Consider the following 18,801-nt stretch of genomic DNA (forward strand, 5'->3'; position numbering starts at 1 on the left):
TCTATTAGGCACAAACTGTCACAGATTCGGTAACCTACCACCATGAATTCAGGAATACTGGGCTGGATGCAGCTAATTTTTCCACTGATGAAAAGAGAAGAAGGGGACTCATTTGCCCACCAGAAAGTCACTGTTCGCAGGACCTGCATGGACAAAAGCCACGTGCCTGCAATAAGGAGAGGAATCGACTGAGACTCAGCAGAAAAAAGTTGGCTGGATTCAACCCAGCATTTTATTTAACTTGCCTTTACATGCATCTGCCTTTTACAACCAGTGTAGCACAGTCTTCATTGTACCATTAAATGTTTCACAGAAACGAATTGCTCAATTAGGTTGATTTAATTGGATATATTGAAATAGGCTTTTTTTGTGTGTGTGTGTGTGTGCTTCGTCTGTGAAATGCCATGTTATCTTCCAGTCATTCCTGGCAAGAACAACCACGTTTCCTTACAAATTAGGGTTTTGCCTGGGGCTTTGGCCTGCTCATCACAGTATACCTTTGAAATTGGCTTTTTGAACTGTATGACTCTTCCCATTAGGCGTGTGCACTCATTCACTGAAACTGCGGAGGGGAGGGGACTTACCAGTGTGTGTGTGTGTGCATGTGTGTATATATATATGATTGTGTGTGTGTGTGTGTATGTATATGTATATGTATATGTATATGTATATGTATATGTATATGTATATGTATATGTATATGTATATGTACAGTATTTGCTGGCGTATAAGACTACTTTTTTCCCCTGAAAAACATGCCTCCAAGTGGGGGAGTCGTCCTATACGCCGGGTGTACTTCAGTTGGGATAGACATAGCTGCCCATAGTAATGTATTTTGAGTGGAAATGTTGGGGGGTCGTCTTATACACCCAGTCATCTTATACGTCGGCAAATACGGTATATGTATATGTATATGTATATGTATATGTATATGTATATGTATATGTATATGTATATGTATATGTATATGTATATGTATATGTATATGTATATGTATATGTATATGTATATGTATATGTATATGTATATGTATATGATGTATATGTATATGTATATGTATATGTATATGTATATGTATATGTATTTCAAAGCCAAATACTGATTCACTCAACCAGGGTTGTGCATGGCGGTGTCCGAAGCGGCCATTTTTGCCTTTGTCTTCCTTATTTGCCCCTTCTCCCTCTTTCTCCCTCTGTCCACAGGTACTTGAAGAGAGAATGAAACTGGAATGCAAATGCCACGGGGTTTCCGGGTCATGCACCACCAAGACCTGTTGGACCACGCTTCCGAAATTCAGAGAGATTGGGTACATTTTGAAAGAAAAATACAATGCCGCCGTGCAGGTGGAAGTGGTCCGGGCGAGCAGGCTCCGGCAGCCTACCTTTCTCAAGATCAAGCAGATCAGAAGTTACCAGAAGCCCATGGAAACCGATCTGGTCTATATCGATAAGTCGCCCAATTACTGCGAGGAAGACGCTTCCACGGGGAGCGTGGGCACGCAAGGAAGGCTTTGCAACCGTACCTCCCCGAGCGCCGACGGCTGTGACATGATGTGCTGCGGCAGGGGTTACAACACCCACCAGTACACCAAAGTCTGGCAGTGTAACTGCAAGTTCCACTGGTGCTGCTTTGTGAAATGCAACACGTGTAGCGAGAGGACAGAGGTGTTCACCTGCAAATAACAGCAGCGGTTCCCAGGGAGAAAAGGACACGACCACTACAGGTGACGGAAAGTCGAGTGGAACAAAACAACTCCGGCATCATTTTGCACATTGAATTGTCTTTGGGAGATGGGGTGGGGGGAGACCCCCCCATCCCTGCCCCCTTCCTTAATGGCGCCTGCTTCTAAGAGCAACACGTCTCTTGCTGGCTAGCTGCTTTGACTGCATTGGGGAGTGGGGTCTCCGAGGGCGTGACGGCGACTTTGTTCAACACAAGCGACTGTCTTCCCCAATTGCAGTCTGGGTGTTGTAGATTTTTGCTCTTAGATTAATTTATACTTATTGAAGACACTGACTCCAGGACGTTGTTTTCAGATTTATAACATTTTTTAAAAAATAAAGGAGTGAAGCGAGACTTTTTATGGACAAACTAGAATCAAAGCAGTGTTGCTAAAAACTTTTATTTCTGATTTTTTTTTAAAGCAGGTACAAAAGGGCAGCCAGTGAGACATAGATGTTAAGGGGGGGGGGGAGGGGGGAACCTGGAGGACTCATTTGTAAAACAAAGGTAAGCAAATTCTGATAGCTGCCAGTGACACTGGAACCTTTTGAATGGACGTTTAAAAGAAAAAAAAAGATTATTTTATTTATGTTTTAATAGTCTCGAAACAAATTCTCTAAGCACTAACGGGTAGCTATGCCTTTATTCTGTACTAAATGTAAACTTATTGGGACTTTCTGGGGGTTTTGTTGCTGTTTTGTGTTTGGTTCTCCCCAGTGTTTCTCAGTGCTACTGATTCCATGGCACTCCTCTGTTTTAAAAGAGTTCGATTGTTGTACTCCCCAGTCATAGCCCAGGATAAAACATGAACAAGGAGAGGGTCACTGAGAAAAGGGGTTCAGAGCACCAGTTTCCCTGTGTCTAGCTAGAGGTCAGCACCAGTCTCCCTCTTTGAAATGGCAAACCCAAGTAATCTCAGGCCTGACTTGCAGAAGGTGTGCTCAATATCTCCTCCTTTGAGTCCCCCCCCATGGAATTCACAGGCAGTCCTAAGAGCTGGCTTCCTCGGATTCACAGGTGTGTCTGTAACATTTAAACGCTTTCTACCATGGGAGCAGGCTGGACATGCCGATTTTTGAATGAACGAGAGACTATTCTCGTTTGGGATAGTTCACCGCAATGAAACACATTCAATAAAAATCAATTGCAATCACAAAATTACAATAGAATACTGTTTAAATCTCTACCCCAGTCCCCTGCCTCCTTTGCATCCTCCGTCAGGTACCCTAGATGGAGATGATGTCAGATAAAAATAAACAAGAAGATGGAAGGAGGGAGGCCCATAAAATTTTGGACTGCCCAGGTCTCAAACATAGACTTGTTGGAAGAATGCTGTTTTGCATACTCTGGGGAACTTTGACAGCTCTGTCAGGACCCGGATTTCAACCGGCAACTTATTCCAACAGGTTGAAGCCAGGGCTGGAAAGGTATACATCCTTGGGGCTAGGGATCACCAACAAATTGGGGTTTGCAGAGCTTTGACACTGAACTGTCATCCTTGATTGTAGATGTTGGGCAGTTTTGCATTAAGAACAAAGGATCGGCAACAATGCTTGGATATTAAAGTTCTGTACTATTGTCCTTGACTTGGTGCCTGCAGACCTTGGAATGTTATAGCCACAACCTGGTAGGAAAAACATCGCAGGTGGCATGGCAACAGTGTCTGAAATGTAGTTGATTCCGGGGCTCAGTACAGGCACTAATCTGGGCCAAAGATTGTTTTGCTGTACTGAAGAAATAGCCAAAATAATGAGTCTCTCATCTACTCTTATTAGGTATATTAAGTATATTAAAAGGGCCTCTTGTGGCGCAGAGTGGTAAGGCAGCAGACATGCAGTCTGATGCTCTGCCCATGAGGCCGGGAGTTTGATCCCAGCAGCCGGCTCAAGGTTGACTCAGCCTTCCATCCTTCCAAGGTTGGTAAAACGAGTACCCAGCTTGCTGGGCGGTAAATGGTAATGACTGGGGAAGGCACTGGCAAACCACTCCGTATCTGCCATGAAAATGCTAGAGGGTATCACCCCAAGGGTCAGACATGACCCGGTGCTTGCACAGGGGATACCTTTACCTTTACCTTAAATATATTAATCATTCAGCTTCTTGGCATGTAGGAGTAAATCTGCCTCAAGACAACAGAGCTTACAGCCTAGAGATACACCTTATTTGATTTATAAGTGTTAAATGGAATGTAGATTTTGGAGTGGCAATCATTGAGGAAGAATCAGAAAACGGGAAAAATTTACCTGGGACCCCCATTCTGATTGCCAAGAAATTGAATAATTAATATACTTTGTATACCTAATAAGAGTGGATGAGAGACTCATTGTTTTGACCTTTTGATTTTGTTTTTGGCTTATCTACAACACTGGGAAATCAACAGTGCAGCACCTTTGCATTGTACTGGAGAAATAGGCTGCATGCCCCACCCCCACCCCCCATAATATAATTTATGACATTTTACCTAAGTACCCTGACCATATACATGAAGGGTCAATCAATCAATTCTGACTGCATTAGCAAAAAATACATAGCAACAGTACAAAATGGAAAGGGCCAACAAAATCCGATTTGGAAATTAAGACAGATGAAAATATAACGTCATCATTGAGATCTGTCTAAGGCAGGGGTAGTCAAACTGCGGCCCTCCAGATGTCCATGGACTACAATTCCCAGGCAGGGGCTCCTGGGAATTGTAGTCCATGGACATCTGGAGGGCCGCAGTTTGACTACCCCTGGTCTGAGAAGAAAGTAAGGCTGTGCAGTCCAGAGACAAAATAAAAATGACAGGTCACCCAAGTGGAGCAGTCATGGATCACACACTCTTGTCCGATAGAAAAGGGGGGTGGGAAGTTAGATCCCCCCCCCCATGAATAAAGAACCAAAACGGTTAATGAAATACAAATACGTGGCCCAATAATTCAGTTTCTCCATGGAGGGAGCTAAAAATGCTCCGTTATACTAAAATAGATGTATTTATTATAAGGTAATTAAAAATAATATGAAGCGTAAACGATAGCCTCACAGAGTAAAGTCATTAAATAATATCTGGGGCATAATTTGGTCCATGAGAGCCAGCGTGATGTAGTTAGAATGGCAGCTTCTAATCTGCCGAGCTGGGTTTGATTTCCCACTCTCCCACATGCAGCCAGCTGGGTGACCTTGGGCTCATCACAGTCCTGATAGTGCTGTTCTCACAGAGCAACAACATCAGGGCTCTCTCTGCCTCACCTACCTCACAGGGTGTCTGTTGTGGGGAGAGGAAGGCTTTGAGACTCCTTCGGGCAATGAAAAGTAGTGTACAAAAACCAACGCTGCTTCTTCTTATTAGATATTTAATGATTTTACTCTGTTTCTGAGGCTGTTATTTAGGTCTAATATGTTTTTAATTACCTTGTAATAAATATGTGTATTTTCATATGTAGTCTGCATATTTTTATGTCCTCACTTTGGTCAGCACGCCACAGTCATTTTTTTTATCCTTCATGACAACTGCCACCAATTTTGCCATTCAGAAAGTAGGGAATATATCTTTACCATGAATAGGACTAATTCCTCCTGATCTGACTTTCCTGCAAAAACCTATTTCACTCTTGGACACTGGAATGGGACAAATCCTCGATATTTCCTTGAAGGGTCAAATTGTACGCACACCCCCCTTATTGAGAGAGAAGAACCCTGTAATTTGAGAGCAAATCCAGCTGTTTATGTGAAGCACTCATTCCACACGTTACCCTGCAGGCATGGTGGAGGTGGGAATACGCATAGATTCCTCCACCCTAGGAAATATATCTTCACCCCAGGTGAGCTGTCTTTACTTAGTGGGAAGCAGTTATTTAGGTGATTGCATGGCAACAGCTATAGCGTTTTATCAATGCTGGAAACGGTTGTAAAAGTTACATACTGGTCGCTGTCTGCCAAATTGCCTAATAGAGTAGTACTCACTCCGTGGCTCATGGGGAGCCATATTTATAACTTCTACAACTCAAACTGCCACATGACTACTATATGCCATAGGTGCCCCCTCACTAAACACATGCATGCAATAATATAACTGTTCGTAGCAAATATAGAACTGTAGTCTTTTAAATGACCAGAGAAGAGGTCTGCAATCAAATAATGTTGACCTGATAAAATGACTGATACTCCTGGTACCGAATGAGCAATACCCAATAGGGCAAAAAAGCACCCCAGTATTTCCAGTTCTGGTCTTTTCGCTACAGATATTATCAGGATGAAGAAATGTATTGAGAAGACAGCAAAAGCAGCTCCAATGAGCCCGTGTGATGCAGCTGGGATGTGGTACACTGGCTCTTTAAACTTTAAAGGGCTCTGGGGTGCCCTGAAATTAATATTCCACCCTTTGAATATAAAGGCCATTTAAAGTTTAAAGGGCCTTTAAAGGATCCCTCTTCCTCCCCTTTACTTTCCCTTCAACTATCCTCCCACTCCTGGTGGAGAAGAACTACTTCAACAATTGTCATTTTCATTTCCTTTTGTACGTTCACAAAGGGTGCGATTATAACCTTCACTCAACTGGGAGTATTGTTCTGATATTTATTAAAATTGATTTTTTTTTCCTGTCATGACTTTCCAAAATGATAATAATACTCCTGATATTTAATGAAAATGATAATAACGCCTCTCCCAGCTTTGCAATGCTGAACTAAAAAGATAATTTTTGATGTGCGCACTTCTACAGCAGCGTATCTCTGTGTCTGCTTTTCTGCGGAAATGGCTTTTTGAGAGCCAGCATGGTGTAGCGGTTAAGAGCAGTGGACTCCAGTCTGGAGGACCAGGTTTGATTCTCCGCTCCTCCTCCACAGGCAGCCAGATGGGTGACCTTGGACTAAGCACAGGACCTTGTGACCCGCCATGAGCCATTGTATGGGAGTGGCAGGATATAAATCAAATAAATAAATAAACAAACAAACAGTTTTCTTAGAGATGTTCTCACAGAGCAGTTCTCTTAGAGCTCTCTCAGCCTTGCCTACCTCACAGAGTCTCTGTTATGGGGAGAGGAAGGGAAGGCGATTGTAAGCTGCTTTGAGACTGCTCAAAGCAGGGTGAAAAGCAGGGTATAAAAATCCCCTCTGTCCAGTCTTTGTCCAGATGTCCACGGACTTTTTGCCACCCTCATTTTCCTTTCAGAATCTGTTATTAAAGCTGTAAAATGTTTGGTTCCCTAATGCCCTTTTGTTCTTTGATGAGCGCTGTATTTGCCTGTGGGAATCACAGAACTAAGGCCCTCAGCTAGAACTTTCATATCAAGCCACGTCACTTCAAAAAATGCGCTACATTCCAATCGCATCCGTTCATCCTAGGCATCTCCGGGTTATTAAGCACTCTCCATGAATTCATGGACTGGCCCTGAGTCATTGTACTGAATGGCTGACTTAAGGGTCACCACATCTAGTTGGGACTCTAGGGGATGGGCACATTTGGTCTTCGTAAACCTAACGTGAGCCCTTCAAAGTATTTGACACCCCGCGGAGTAAATTCGATTCTTACTGAAAATTAACTTGCCACCTAAGTTTTGTGTCCTTTTGTTCTCTGTGCATTTGCACATACTATAAAAACCATAAAGATGCAAGCGTCATGAATATTCACTTCACCCAGTGACACCTCCTGGGTAGTAGGAGATATCGATAACGAAAGGCCTATTCTTGAAATAGTCACCATCCAGAGAGTAGCCCCACTCCACCACTCTCAGTATATCATTGCTGGCTCTGCCCACATTAGATGAACACAGAGGCAGATCAGTCTGGCATGCCCAGATGTACCCAGATGTGCATACCAGGAGGCTGGCAATCCCTTGCTGAATTGGAGCAAAAGGCCTCTGAACTTCGCTCCTACTCGAGCATTCAGTGGAACATCTGACAGTTCTGAGCTTCCAAATTCTGAAAGGAGATGAATTCAGAGTGATTCCAGATATACCGTGTTACATACGGTAGAAGGGGTTTGAGAACCCATTTCCCATCCTGAAAACAAATACCCTGGAATGCTGGGAATGTTTGCTTAAGTGACTTTCACACATTTATAATGTTACATCTGGCTTCACACTTTTTGGTCCTAGGACAGGGATAGCCAAACTGTAGCTCTCCAGATGTCCATGGACTGCAATTATCATGAGCCCCTGCCAGCATGCAGGCAGGGGCTCATGGTAATTGTAGTCCATGGACATCAGGAGAGCCACAGTTTGGTCACTCTTGCCCTAGGCCATGACAGGGTAATTTACCTCCATTTACAATGATCACTTACCAAGCCAGTTCTTGTATCTTCTCAAGTGATAAAGGGGATTTTACCATTCCTTCCACCTTTACTACCCAAATATATGTTTCATATAGATTGTGGTAACATTCTCTTTCCCCACTTAACAGGATATCACCCCAGTTAGTTTAAGACATTCTATAAAACAATTTTAGCACATGCCAGCAATTGATGGGTCCCACATGCAGCCAAGCCCATCTCTGAATAGTTTGCCTGTATGCACTCGATCATCTACCAAGTAAGCTGTACGTACTCTGTATGCCAAGGTCTGGGTGGTTGCCATGCTAGTCACTTGCCTTGCCCTTCTTAGGGTAGCAAGGGGGTTGGATCCAGCCAGCCACACCTTACTCTCCCTTTTAGTACAACCATCTTCCCAAATGGCTTTTGTACATGCCGGGATCTCCAGCATAGCTTGTTTCGGTGGGCAATCCTCTCCCTCCTTTATTGCCAGCAAAATTTCCTTCTTCCTTGGACTTCTGGGAAATGATGCCCAAAGAACATGGGATTCTGGGTTTTCCCCCACCTCTTAATTCAGTCCCGGAGCCAGGGAAATACTCCGTTCCTGGGCCAGAAGTGAAGCTTCTGTGCATACTGTTTGTTTTTCTGCCGTCAAGTCATAGCTCACTTATGGCGACTCCTCTTGGCTTTCCAAGGCGTGTGACATTCAGAGTTGTTTTGTCATTGCCTGCCTCTGTGTCACGACCCTGAAGGTCTCCCATCCACATACTGGCCAGGACTGTCCCTGATTAGCTTCCAAGCTGACACTGATGATGATGATGTTATCCGTTCAGTCGTGTCCGACCCTTGGCGATTCTATAGGAAGCTGACACTAGCCCGGGTTATCTAGGTCAGTGGTCCGCAACATTCCGGCTGCTGCGGACCGCTGCTCCGGAGTGGCGGGAGAGGGTGGCCCGGGGCCCCGAGCACGCATGGCAGCCCCAGCGCAAATGCGCGTGCGCGGCAGTCCGTGCATGCGCGTTTGCGCCGCTGCCATGCTGGCAGCCGCAACTCCCTCTCCTGGCCCCTCCGGGCCACCAACAAATCGGCCGCCAAAGCGGCCGATTAGCTTGCGGCTCGGCAAGCTTCTCTTCCCCCCCCTCCCGAAACAAGAAGCTTGCCGGGCTGTGAGCTAATCGGCCGCTTTGGCAGCCGATTTGCTCGCGGCCTGGCGAGCTTCTCGCTTCGGGGGAGGGCGGGAAGAGGGAGCTGCGGCCCAGCGCCAAGGCCTTCGCGACCTGGCACCAGGCTGTGCCCCACGGGTTGGGGACCACTGATCTAGGTCATGGCTGTGCTTCCATTTCTAGAGGCCTGGGAATGTATGATTTGTGTCCTCCACATGTCGGTCTTATCGAATATAAGGGATTTTTTCCTTTTGTTTAGGAAAGGACAGTAAAATGCTCTAGTAGGCTGCTTAGTGTGGGCTAACTTGAAATGGGATAGCGCTATTCAAGTTTCCCCACGAAACAAAAGGAATACTTGCCAATAGACCTTGGCAATGTCCATTCATGGTTCACTCCTTGGTGTTTTTTTTTTTTTATGAGGACTTGTTACAAGCGCATCCACGAGGATTTTTTTGTTCTGGTGTTTGTGTTACAGTGTTTCCATCGGGCCGTTCTGGAAGTTCATGTGGCTTTCCCCGAGAGCCTCTTTTATGGATTAAAATAGTACGAGATATTTTAATTTATTACTCCATGTGAAGCCAGATTCGTTGGCAAGAGTCAGAGCGGAATCAAATGTCCAAAATATTGCAACATTTCTCAAATTGCCATGCAAGTATACAAATGTGGAATGCCTACTATAAATTTTAAATTTTCTTTTTGAATGTAAACTTTGTTTCAAGAATTCTGACTTCATCGCAGCTGTTGTGGCTTGTTAATATCTCCTTGTTGCTTTTACATCCAGTACGAAACCTTACAATTTGTCTGCTGTTCAATAATAATACAAACGGCATTATATCATAGCTATCAAATATCAAATACTGAGATCAACTTAAAAAACCTACTGAAATTAAACTCCTTAGGATGTCAGATGCTGATGTTGGACCTTCGACAAATAGTTCAGAATTCATCGAATATTCGTAGAACATTTTACTTCAAAATTCGCTGAAGCGATTCGGGAAACAAACTGTTTTAGGCTCTAGAATAAGTAAAGGCCAACCGGTTTGTTGTTTCCTGACGTGTCTGTGGTTAATCATCTCTTAACACCTCAAGTGGAATGAGTTATTTATAAAAATCTTGCTCCAGGTTGGCGTAATTTCAGTGTTGAAACAGGTGGAAGTGGGAGTGTCTGTTCCGCTGGCCAAACAAATTTTTGACAAACCGCTGTTCGGTCGCCCAATATTTGCGCCTGCCTACAAAACATCCGCATATTCCATGCAGTTTCATTTCATTTTCTTCACTTGGAAGCTTATGCCCTGTGGAATGACAAGTGTCCTCGAGTAGTCTTCGTTGCATGTAATTGAGGGGTTCCATTAAGTTATATTATTTGTATCTCATTCGAATGTCTATAAAGTTATTTTAAATTATTGTGAACAACACTGAAAAAGGTTATGTTATTCTTATACAACATCCGCTGGGGATTGGCATGTATTAGCACCACCAAACTCGCTTAAATCAACTTTCCTGACTGACCCAATTACTTCGCCCTGCTCCCTCCACCGTGTGCTCTGTGGGTACACCAGCATGATGTGCTGTTTAGGAAGGGCAGCCTCTAATCTGGAGAGCCATCTGGGTGACCTTGGGCTAGTCACAGTTCTGTTAGAGGTGTTCTTACAGAAAAGTTCTGTCAGAGCTCTCTCAGCTCTCTACCTCACAGGGTGTCTGTTGTGGCGAGATGAAGGAAAGGCAACCGTAAGACGCTTTGAGACTCCTTCTGGTAGAGAAAAGCGACATATAAGAGCCAACTCTTCTTTTTCTTTGCCTTCGTGTGCGATATGCCTTTTTCATTCTATACATATACATGTGTATGCAGTTCTGCAGTTCTGTTGTTCCCCTAGTTATGAACATGGTCTTCCTTGAAGGATGGAAGAACTCCCTGAATGCATGCAGTGGAGCAAATTCAGCCACCAGAAAACAGTGAGATTCATCCACTGCTCATTCCCTAGCACACTGCAAAGCAGCTCCTCAAAGCCAAAATTCTGTTTATCCTAGTATTTTGTCCAGTCTCTTTCCTGAGCCCAATACAAATATCTCATCCCATGCAAATGACATGAAAGTGATGAAAGCCAACCTGTCTTTGTAATTTCATGGTGTTATCAGTGATGTGGGCTGAACCACTCCCTTCATGCTTCGGGTTGCCAGCCTCCAGGTTGCACCTGGAAATCTATTACAGCTCTTTTTAGACGACCGAGATCAGTTCCCCTGAAGAAAATGGCAGCTTTGGAGGGTCGATTGTGGCATTCTACTCAGACAGGACCCCTCCCCTCTCCAAACCCCACCCTCCCTGGCCTCCATACCCGAAATCTCCAGGTATTTCCCAACCCAGAGCTGGCAACCCTACTCATGCTTGGGCTCCGCCCTTCCCTTGCTGTAGACATTCGTTGTGTTCTTAAGTGTCTTCTGACAGTCTCACAATGCCCAGAATCCTGAAAGCTCTTCTTAGAGACACTGGAGGGTTTTTTCCGAGTTCTCCTTCACACAAAGAGAAGCGCACCGAGAACAGACAGGGGAAGGACTACATGGGACTGACGCACAAATGCAGTGTGTTTGCCAAGCTTGTGTAAAAGGGTCAACAGAATGCACATTGTCTTGGGGGAAGTGACACAGTGAGTTGTGGCAACCGACCACCTGACAGCTTTGAGTGTTACCTGTGCCATCCTATGGCTTACAGTCATTTAGCAATGACAGAGTTCAAAATACTGTACATTATTAAAGAATTGGGGGTGGGGGGATGGGAAGCAACTCTGATCCATTTGTTTCTTCTTGGGAATGAAAATGAACAAGTTGCCTTTTTCAAGTACAAAACAAAACAGGAATTCAGGTTTTTTTTTAATGTTCTCACACGTGAATGCAGCTTTTTTCAACCTTTTGACTAAAATACTTTTTCTCGCTTTGTGGAGCCCCGGAAGTGATGCCAGATGGCCACGCCTCCGTACCCTGCCCCGCCCCCCGGAAGTGACATGTGCCTGGAAATGACATCACCACCTGCGTTAAAAGGCAGCCTTGAGGAAGAGTGAAGGGGGAGGGGGAGAGACAGGAGGCAGTTTAAGGAGAGAGTATGTGTGCAGGCTTCTCCTCTCCCAGGCGCAAAAACCACAAGGGAACTCACTAATACTTGGGAGGGTGAACGAAGCAATGGAAGTAGTGAATTCCCCAGCTTCTGGCTGAGTCCATTATGTCAAGAGGAGAAAGGCTGCAGACCCCCTCCAGAACTCCCGCGGGCCCCTGATTGGGAATCCCTGCATTAAAACCACACAGTTTCATTGTGGCTTGTGCTTTCAGGGATGCTCCTTCCCAACACACAGGCCCCAGTGAAATGGTTAGCCAACAAGGCTCTGTAGTTTTTATTTTTCTCTTTAAACCATGATCCTTTCTCCACTTACTTTGTGTTGCTGTTGTTGTTATTTTTGTCGTGCTGGCAGTTGCCCAATGGTGGTGGGAAATCTCCCACCTCTGTTGCCTGGCTGGAGGAAATTCCCTGAAGAAATCGGGGTGGGGGTGGTAATGGTGTGCCTGGCATGATGGTGGCACTTCCAGAGAATGTGGCACCATGCCTGTTCATCTCCTCCTATGAGCCATCTTCTCCCAGTTTGCCACTCCTAGAGGTTTGCTTGGTTCACTTGGGTGTTGAGGCAGCCTGGCTCTAGGTACTCTCTCCATTTTGGGTGGCCAGTTCTGGGTTGGGAAATACCTGGAGATGTTGGGGGTGGAGCCTGGAGAAGGCAGGGATCAGGGAGGAGGGTAGAATACCATGCCCTCCACCCTCCAAAGCAGCCATGTTCTCCAGGGGCACTGAGGGATTTTCTGCACACCATAAATGTAGCTTGGTGTGCTTACTTGGTGAAGACGCTATATTCTGGTAACTCCGCATGACATCACCAGCCTTCCACGTCTGGCCAGCAAACTGCTTGCTACATCCGCCATTTTAAAGCCCAAGTTGGTGAATCCCAAAAAGTGGATTCACCAACCTAAACAACACTATCCCTCGGTGGACAACCAGTAGGCCACCGGCACAAGAAATGTTTGGTGGTGAAGAAGTGCTACACCTGCCTTCAGTGTCCCGCCCTTGTACTTGCCTCCCTCTCCCTTCTTCCTGGGGACAGAATTTCTTTTTTTTTTTTTAAGGTGAACTGCCTGGAGCAATGAATAGGCACACACGTGCCTTGGTGAGCCTGCAGATACACAGAAGAACTTTATAATCAGGTTCCCAGTTCACCCAGATTACAATTTAACATAGCCTCACCAACGCAAGATTCTCATTGTATGCCTGGGAAAAGTACACACACACATCAACACCACAAAGTTTGAGACCTATGGCACCTTTAAGACCAACAAAGTTTAAGTCTGGGTATAAATATCTGTGTGCAAAAGCTTGTACCTGGCATAAAACATTGTTGGTCTTAAAGTCACCACAGGACAAAAGCTTTGTTTTATTGCTTCACACCAGCCTGGCTACCCACAGCCTGGCTACATCACAGTTACTAGTACCCTACTGAGGCTGGCAGGATCCGTAACCAGGGTGGCAAGGGAGGTACATTGGACTCTAGAATAGCTACAGTTATTCCATTAATTTATCTCTCGGGTGATACTAGCACCTCTCTCTGTTCCCAAACCTGGAGTTAATATTATAAAATGGAAAATATTAATGAATCCATAGTTGTACCATTGTCATTCCAGAAAATTTAGCGAATCCTTAAACAAGTTGAAGATTAAGTTATTCTCCGCTGCACAGCTTGGCTTTTCCCGAATCCCTTTATTTTTAAGTGTGTGAAATCACCAAAATTCTGTCTTCTAGTAACTCTCTCTGCCCCCTTCAAACTTTTTCTGATGTTTTACCTGGGGAGAAACTTCTAGATGACCTTCAGATTTCACTTTAGAAGAAATAACATTTTCCAGACAATTTGCCCAAGGATAAACACTCAGTGCATTTTATTTATTTATATTTATTTAGGGATTTATACTCCATCCTGTCTTCAGAAACTCAGGGTGGATTACCAAAAATATATAATACATATACAATCCCTGTATAAAAACTTAAAATTAACAATAAACCAAATAAGAGTTTCTGTATTGCATTAAAATGTTATAACATTAAAATATTAAAAATATTAAAAATTAAAATTGGGGAGGGAATCATTTAGAGGGGTTCTCCGTTACGGTATTATTGTTGGAGTTTGATATGTATATTGTTCGTTTGGATGGTTTTAATGGGGTTTTTAATTTTGGACGAATCTGTAACCCACCACAAGCCAGAAATGAGAGTGGCAGGCAATAAGTCCAATAAAACAAACAAACAAATAAACAGGGCAGGTTTGAGCCCAGCGGGGTTGCACAGAGAGGCCAATGGGTTTAGATTAGGGCTGCCAGCTCTGGGTTGGGAAATACATGGAGACTTTGGGTTAGAACAAAGAGAGGGCCAGATTTGGGGAGGGAAAGAGCATAATGCTATGGATTTCACCCTCCAAAGCAGCCATTTTCTCCAAGGGAACTGATCTCCTTAGTCTGGAGATGAGCTGCAATTCCAGGGGATCTCCCGATCTCACCTGGGGGCTGGTATTCCTATTTTATATGTTACTTCTGGCCTCAACTAAACATAAGCTTATGGATGCATCTTTGCTATCACCTCTCTAGCCAATGTGACAACATTAGGTAGCTCTGGAGGATTATTTTGCAGCGGTATATCAGGAACCTTCTGTTATGCAACTGCAGCTGTCTGTAACTCCTCCTTATGTGCGGATGCATGAACCGTTGGCTCAAGACAGCTGATGGGAGCTGTGGCTTCTTCCTTCCAGGGAAGAGCATAGATGAAAGATTTGTTGGGTCATGGAATGATTTGCCACTGCTACGTACTGGAGTTAATGAATATGATTTGATAAAGACACTTCCTTGAATCAAGAACAAACCAAATAGAACTTCAAATACACATTTCAGTCATTCTCCCCCCCCCCAAAAAAAAAAATCACCCGAAGTCCAAAGTCCAACCCTGCATTTAGCTCTTGTCAAATCCAGCCCACCAAGCCCTAACCACATGGGTAGTTAGCTAAACTCCATGAAACTACGGTTAATAAGCAGTTTCAGGACTGTGGCCTTTGAGGGTTTGTTTTTTTTAATCCCAAACAGAAATACATATATAAAGTAGCATGCATTTTCCTTCCACTCAATCTTTATTAAAAAGAGAGAAAAATTTAATTTTCTTATTTTGCTTTTTAAAAAAAGATATGTTTTCCCCTTGTTGTCCGTATTCCGTATTTTTTTTCCTTTTGAAACATTTATGTTGCATCTTTCTGTTGAATGTCTAACAGAAAACAAAATCTGCAGTTCTGTCTGTTATATTCCATAGTGGTCACTTCCTCTTTAGGACATCATGGCAAGAGAAAGTTGCCCGAAGTTTCTGCTGTGCGTGTTTTGTTTTGTTTTGAAGCTGCCAATGGAAAGCAAAGTAATGTTTCATGATAAGAGTGGTTAGAGTGGCCAGTTCTGCACAACTAATCAAAATCCTTGCTGGGTGAAAGCCCTACCTGCTCCCTTCCACTTTCTAAAGGCTTTGGGGGGCACTGGAAAAGGTGTTTGCAGGTTTCATGGTATCCACAGGAACAAGGTTGGAGGCCCCTGGTCTACTGTCTGCATCTGCTCCTTGAGAGAGCCAGTTTGGTGTAGTGGTTAGGAGTGCGGACTTCTAATATGGCATGCCAGGTTCGATTCTAAGCTCCCCCACGTGCAACCAGCTGGGTGACCTTGGGCTCACCACAGCACTGACCACTCACCAGCTGTTCTGACCAAGCAGTGATATCAGGGCTCTCTCAGCCTCACCCACCTCACAGGGTGTCTGTCATGGGGAGAAGAAAGGGAAGGCGAATGTAAGCCACTTCAGGTAGAGAAAAGCGGCATATAAGAACCAACTCTTCTTCTTCTTCTTCTTCTTCTTCTTCTTCTTCTTCTTCTTCTTGACATGTACAACAAACATGGCTGAGATGGGCAAGCCATGTTGGTCCAAAGCAGCAGAACAAAGTTTGAATAGAGTGTCACCTTTAAGATGAAAAGGTTTTAGTCAAGGTATGAACTTCCATAGAAACATAGAGTTGGAAGGGATATCCTGGGTCATCTAGTTCAACACCCTGCACTATGCAGGACACTCACAACCCTCTCGCTCATCCACTGTCACCTGCCACCCCCTCGAACCTTCACAGAATCAGCTTCTCCATCATTTGGCTATCCAGCCTCTGTTTAAAAATTTCCAAAGATGGAGAACCCACCACCTTCCGAGGGAGTCAGTTCCACTGAGAAACTTCTCTATCAGGAAATTCTTACATATGTTTAGATGGAATTTCTTTTGAATTAATTTCATCCCATTGGTTCTGGTCCGTCCCTCCAGGGCAAGAGAGAACAACTCTGCTCCATCCTCTATATGGCAGCCTTTTAAATACGAAGATCGTTATCAGATCCCCTCTCAGTCTTCTCCTCTCCAGGCTAAACAGACCAAGCTCTCCCAACCTTTCTTCATACTTCTTGGTCTCCAAACTGAGCCAGTTTGGTGTAGTTGTTAGAAGTGTGGACTTCTAATCTGGCATGCCAGGTTTGATTCTGCGCTCTCCCACATGCAACCAGCTGGGTGACCTTGGGCTCGCCACGGCACTGATAAAACTGTTCTGACTGAGCAGTGATATCAGCGCTCTCTCAGCCTCACCCACCCCACAGGGTGTCTGTTGTGAGGAGAGGAATGGGAAGGTGACTGTAAGCTGCTTTGAGCCTCCTTCGGGTAGGGAGAAGTGGCATATAAGAACCAACTCTTCTTCTTCTTCTTCCAAACCCCTCCCCATCTTTGTTACCCTCCTCTGGACATGCTCCAGTTTGTCTACACTCCTCTTTAACTGTGATGCAAGCACACTTCTTCAGATGGTTGTGAGAGTTATGTTTGTGTCTATGTGTGTTCTAGAGAATCCCAGGATTTCTCACAAACTTACCAAGGCTTATTAAGATGTCATATCAGAAAAGTTTCCTCCAAGGGACTTGGGCTTCCACTGTTATGGTCCTATAACATAAAAGATTAGTTAATTATATGATACATTTTATTTATTTAATTATTGTATTTGTTGACCATCACTCCCAGCTTGGCCAGCTCATGGCAGTGTACAATAAGAACATTAAAGCCCAATACATATAACTAATATTAGTGGCAAAAATACAATCTACAAAACTCCCCCATCCCATCCCCTCGCATCCTACCAGAGCAGTCACCATCATCCTGGAGGGTGTTTACCAGTGATCTCCAGCTGAGGGGGCCTATAGAGGGAGGGACCCAGTCTTTCTAGCCCAGCCTCAACAAAACGCCTGGCGGAAGATCTCCAACTTACAGGAACACTGATAGCTCTCCGTTTAAATTGAAAGAGATATTCTAAAATATCAAAATACTTTAAGGATTATGAATAGGTCAAAGGGGCAGTTCCTGGAACTTTAAGCATGTTCCTCACTGCTTGAAGACTCCCTCACTGGCAGTCTTCAAGCAAAGGTTGGATACACACTTTTCTTGGATGCTTTAGGATGCTTAGGGCTGATCCTGCGTTGAGCAGGGGGTTGGACTAGATGGCCTGTATGGCCCCTTCCAACTCTATGATTCTATGATTCTATGATTCTATGAATCTATGATTCTATGATTCCCTGTCTTTCGTCGCGCTTGAATAACAAGGGCACAAAACTGAACAGTCCACAGGGAGATCTGAGGCTTTTCATCCAACAGAAGTCCTCTAATCCACTCTGCACTAGATTGTTGTGGCATTGTGTCTAATAGGGGCCAAATAAGTTTGGCTCGTGCTAGATCGTAAAACGAGCAGCAGGGGAAAATATGTTCTACCGTCTCCACTTTTTTTAAAGAGCAGGAACATAGACTTTCTGCAAAAGGGATTCTTCTATATCTGCCCTACAACATTGCTGTATAGTATAATTCATACAGTTTTTAAAGATGGAACAGAGACTTAGTGAGGTCAGGAGGCCAAGCTGAATACTACAATGAGCTTAGTGTTGGAGCTGCACCAGCAAGCTAAGTTAGAAGAACAAAACTAGGGAATTTAAACTTCAGGTAGGGCAGAGGAACTGAGATGGTTACACTGGGATGCAGGCAAGAAGCAGCAAGCCGTTTCCTTGCACAATAAATACTGAGGTCAGTCAGACCTTAGCTGCAGGGGTAGTCAAACTGCGGCCCTCCAGACGTCCATGGACTACAATTCCCATGAGCCCCTGCCAGCAAATGCTGGCAGGGGCTCATGGGAATTGTAGTCCATGGACATCTGGAGGGCCGCAGTTTGACTACCCCTGCAGCGGGATAAGGCTTCACTTCACTTTCGCTGGTGGCTAAGAAGGAAATATACTAAAAACCTCAGTTCAGGAGAAGAAATCTGACAAATTCTAATTCAATGTCCCCTGGAATTACCAACCTTTTCTGAACTCTTGCCATTTGTGTAAAATGCGTATAAAATACATCATGCCTAATGAAATCAGGATAAATTATGGTCCTGGTCTGCTTTAGTTGATCACCTTTAGTAAAATGACCGTCAGACAACCCAAAGAGCTATTACTCAATGCCGCTCAAAGATAGGAAGGTGGCCAGGAATATGCTGGCCATGGTTATAGCCATTGCTGCTGTTGTAGTTACAGGATTAGC

At 44.4% G+C, this 18,801-nt stretch overlaps 1 protein-coding gene across 3 annotated transcripts in view; it reads left to right on the top strand.

Moving 5' to 3' along the window:
* The window catches only part of WNT7B (Wnt family member 7B), a 102,902-nt gene extending 98,559 nt beyond the window's left edge, over positions 1-4,343 (top strand). For all 3 annotated transcript variants that reach the window (XM_077309746.1, XM_077309745.1, XM_077309747.1), the window contains one exon: positions 1,203-4,343. In XM_077309746.1, the coding sequence (XP_077165861.1) occupies positions 1,203-1,682 (480 nt within the window). In that variant the 3' untranslated portion in view covers positions 1,683-4,343. The remainder of the gene's footprint in view (positions 1-1,202) is intronic.
* The last annotated feature ends 14,458 nt before the right edge of the window (positions 4,344-18,801 follow it).

This window comes from Paroedura picta, chromosome 14, assembly GCF_049243985.1.
Source record: "Paroedura picta isolate Pp20150507F chromosome 14, Ppicta_v3.0, whole genome shotgun sequence".
Lineage (NCBI taxonomy): Eukaryota > Metazoa > Chordata > Lepidosauria > Squamata > Gekkonidae > Paroedura > Paroedura picta.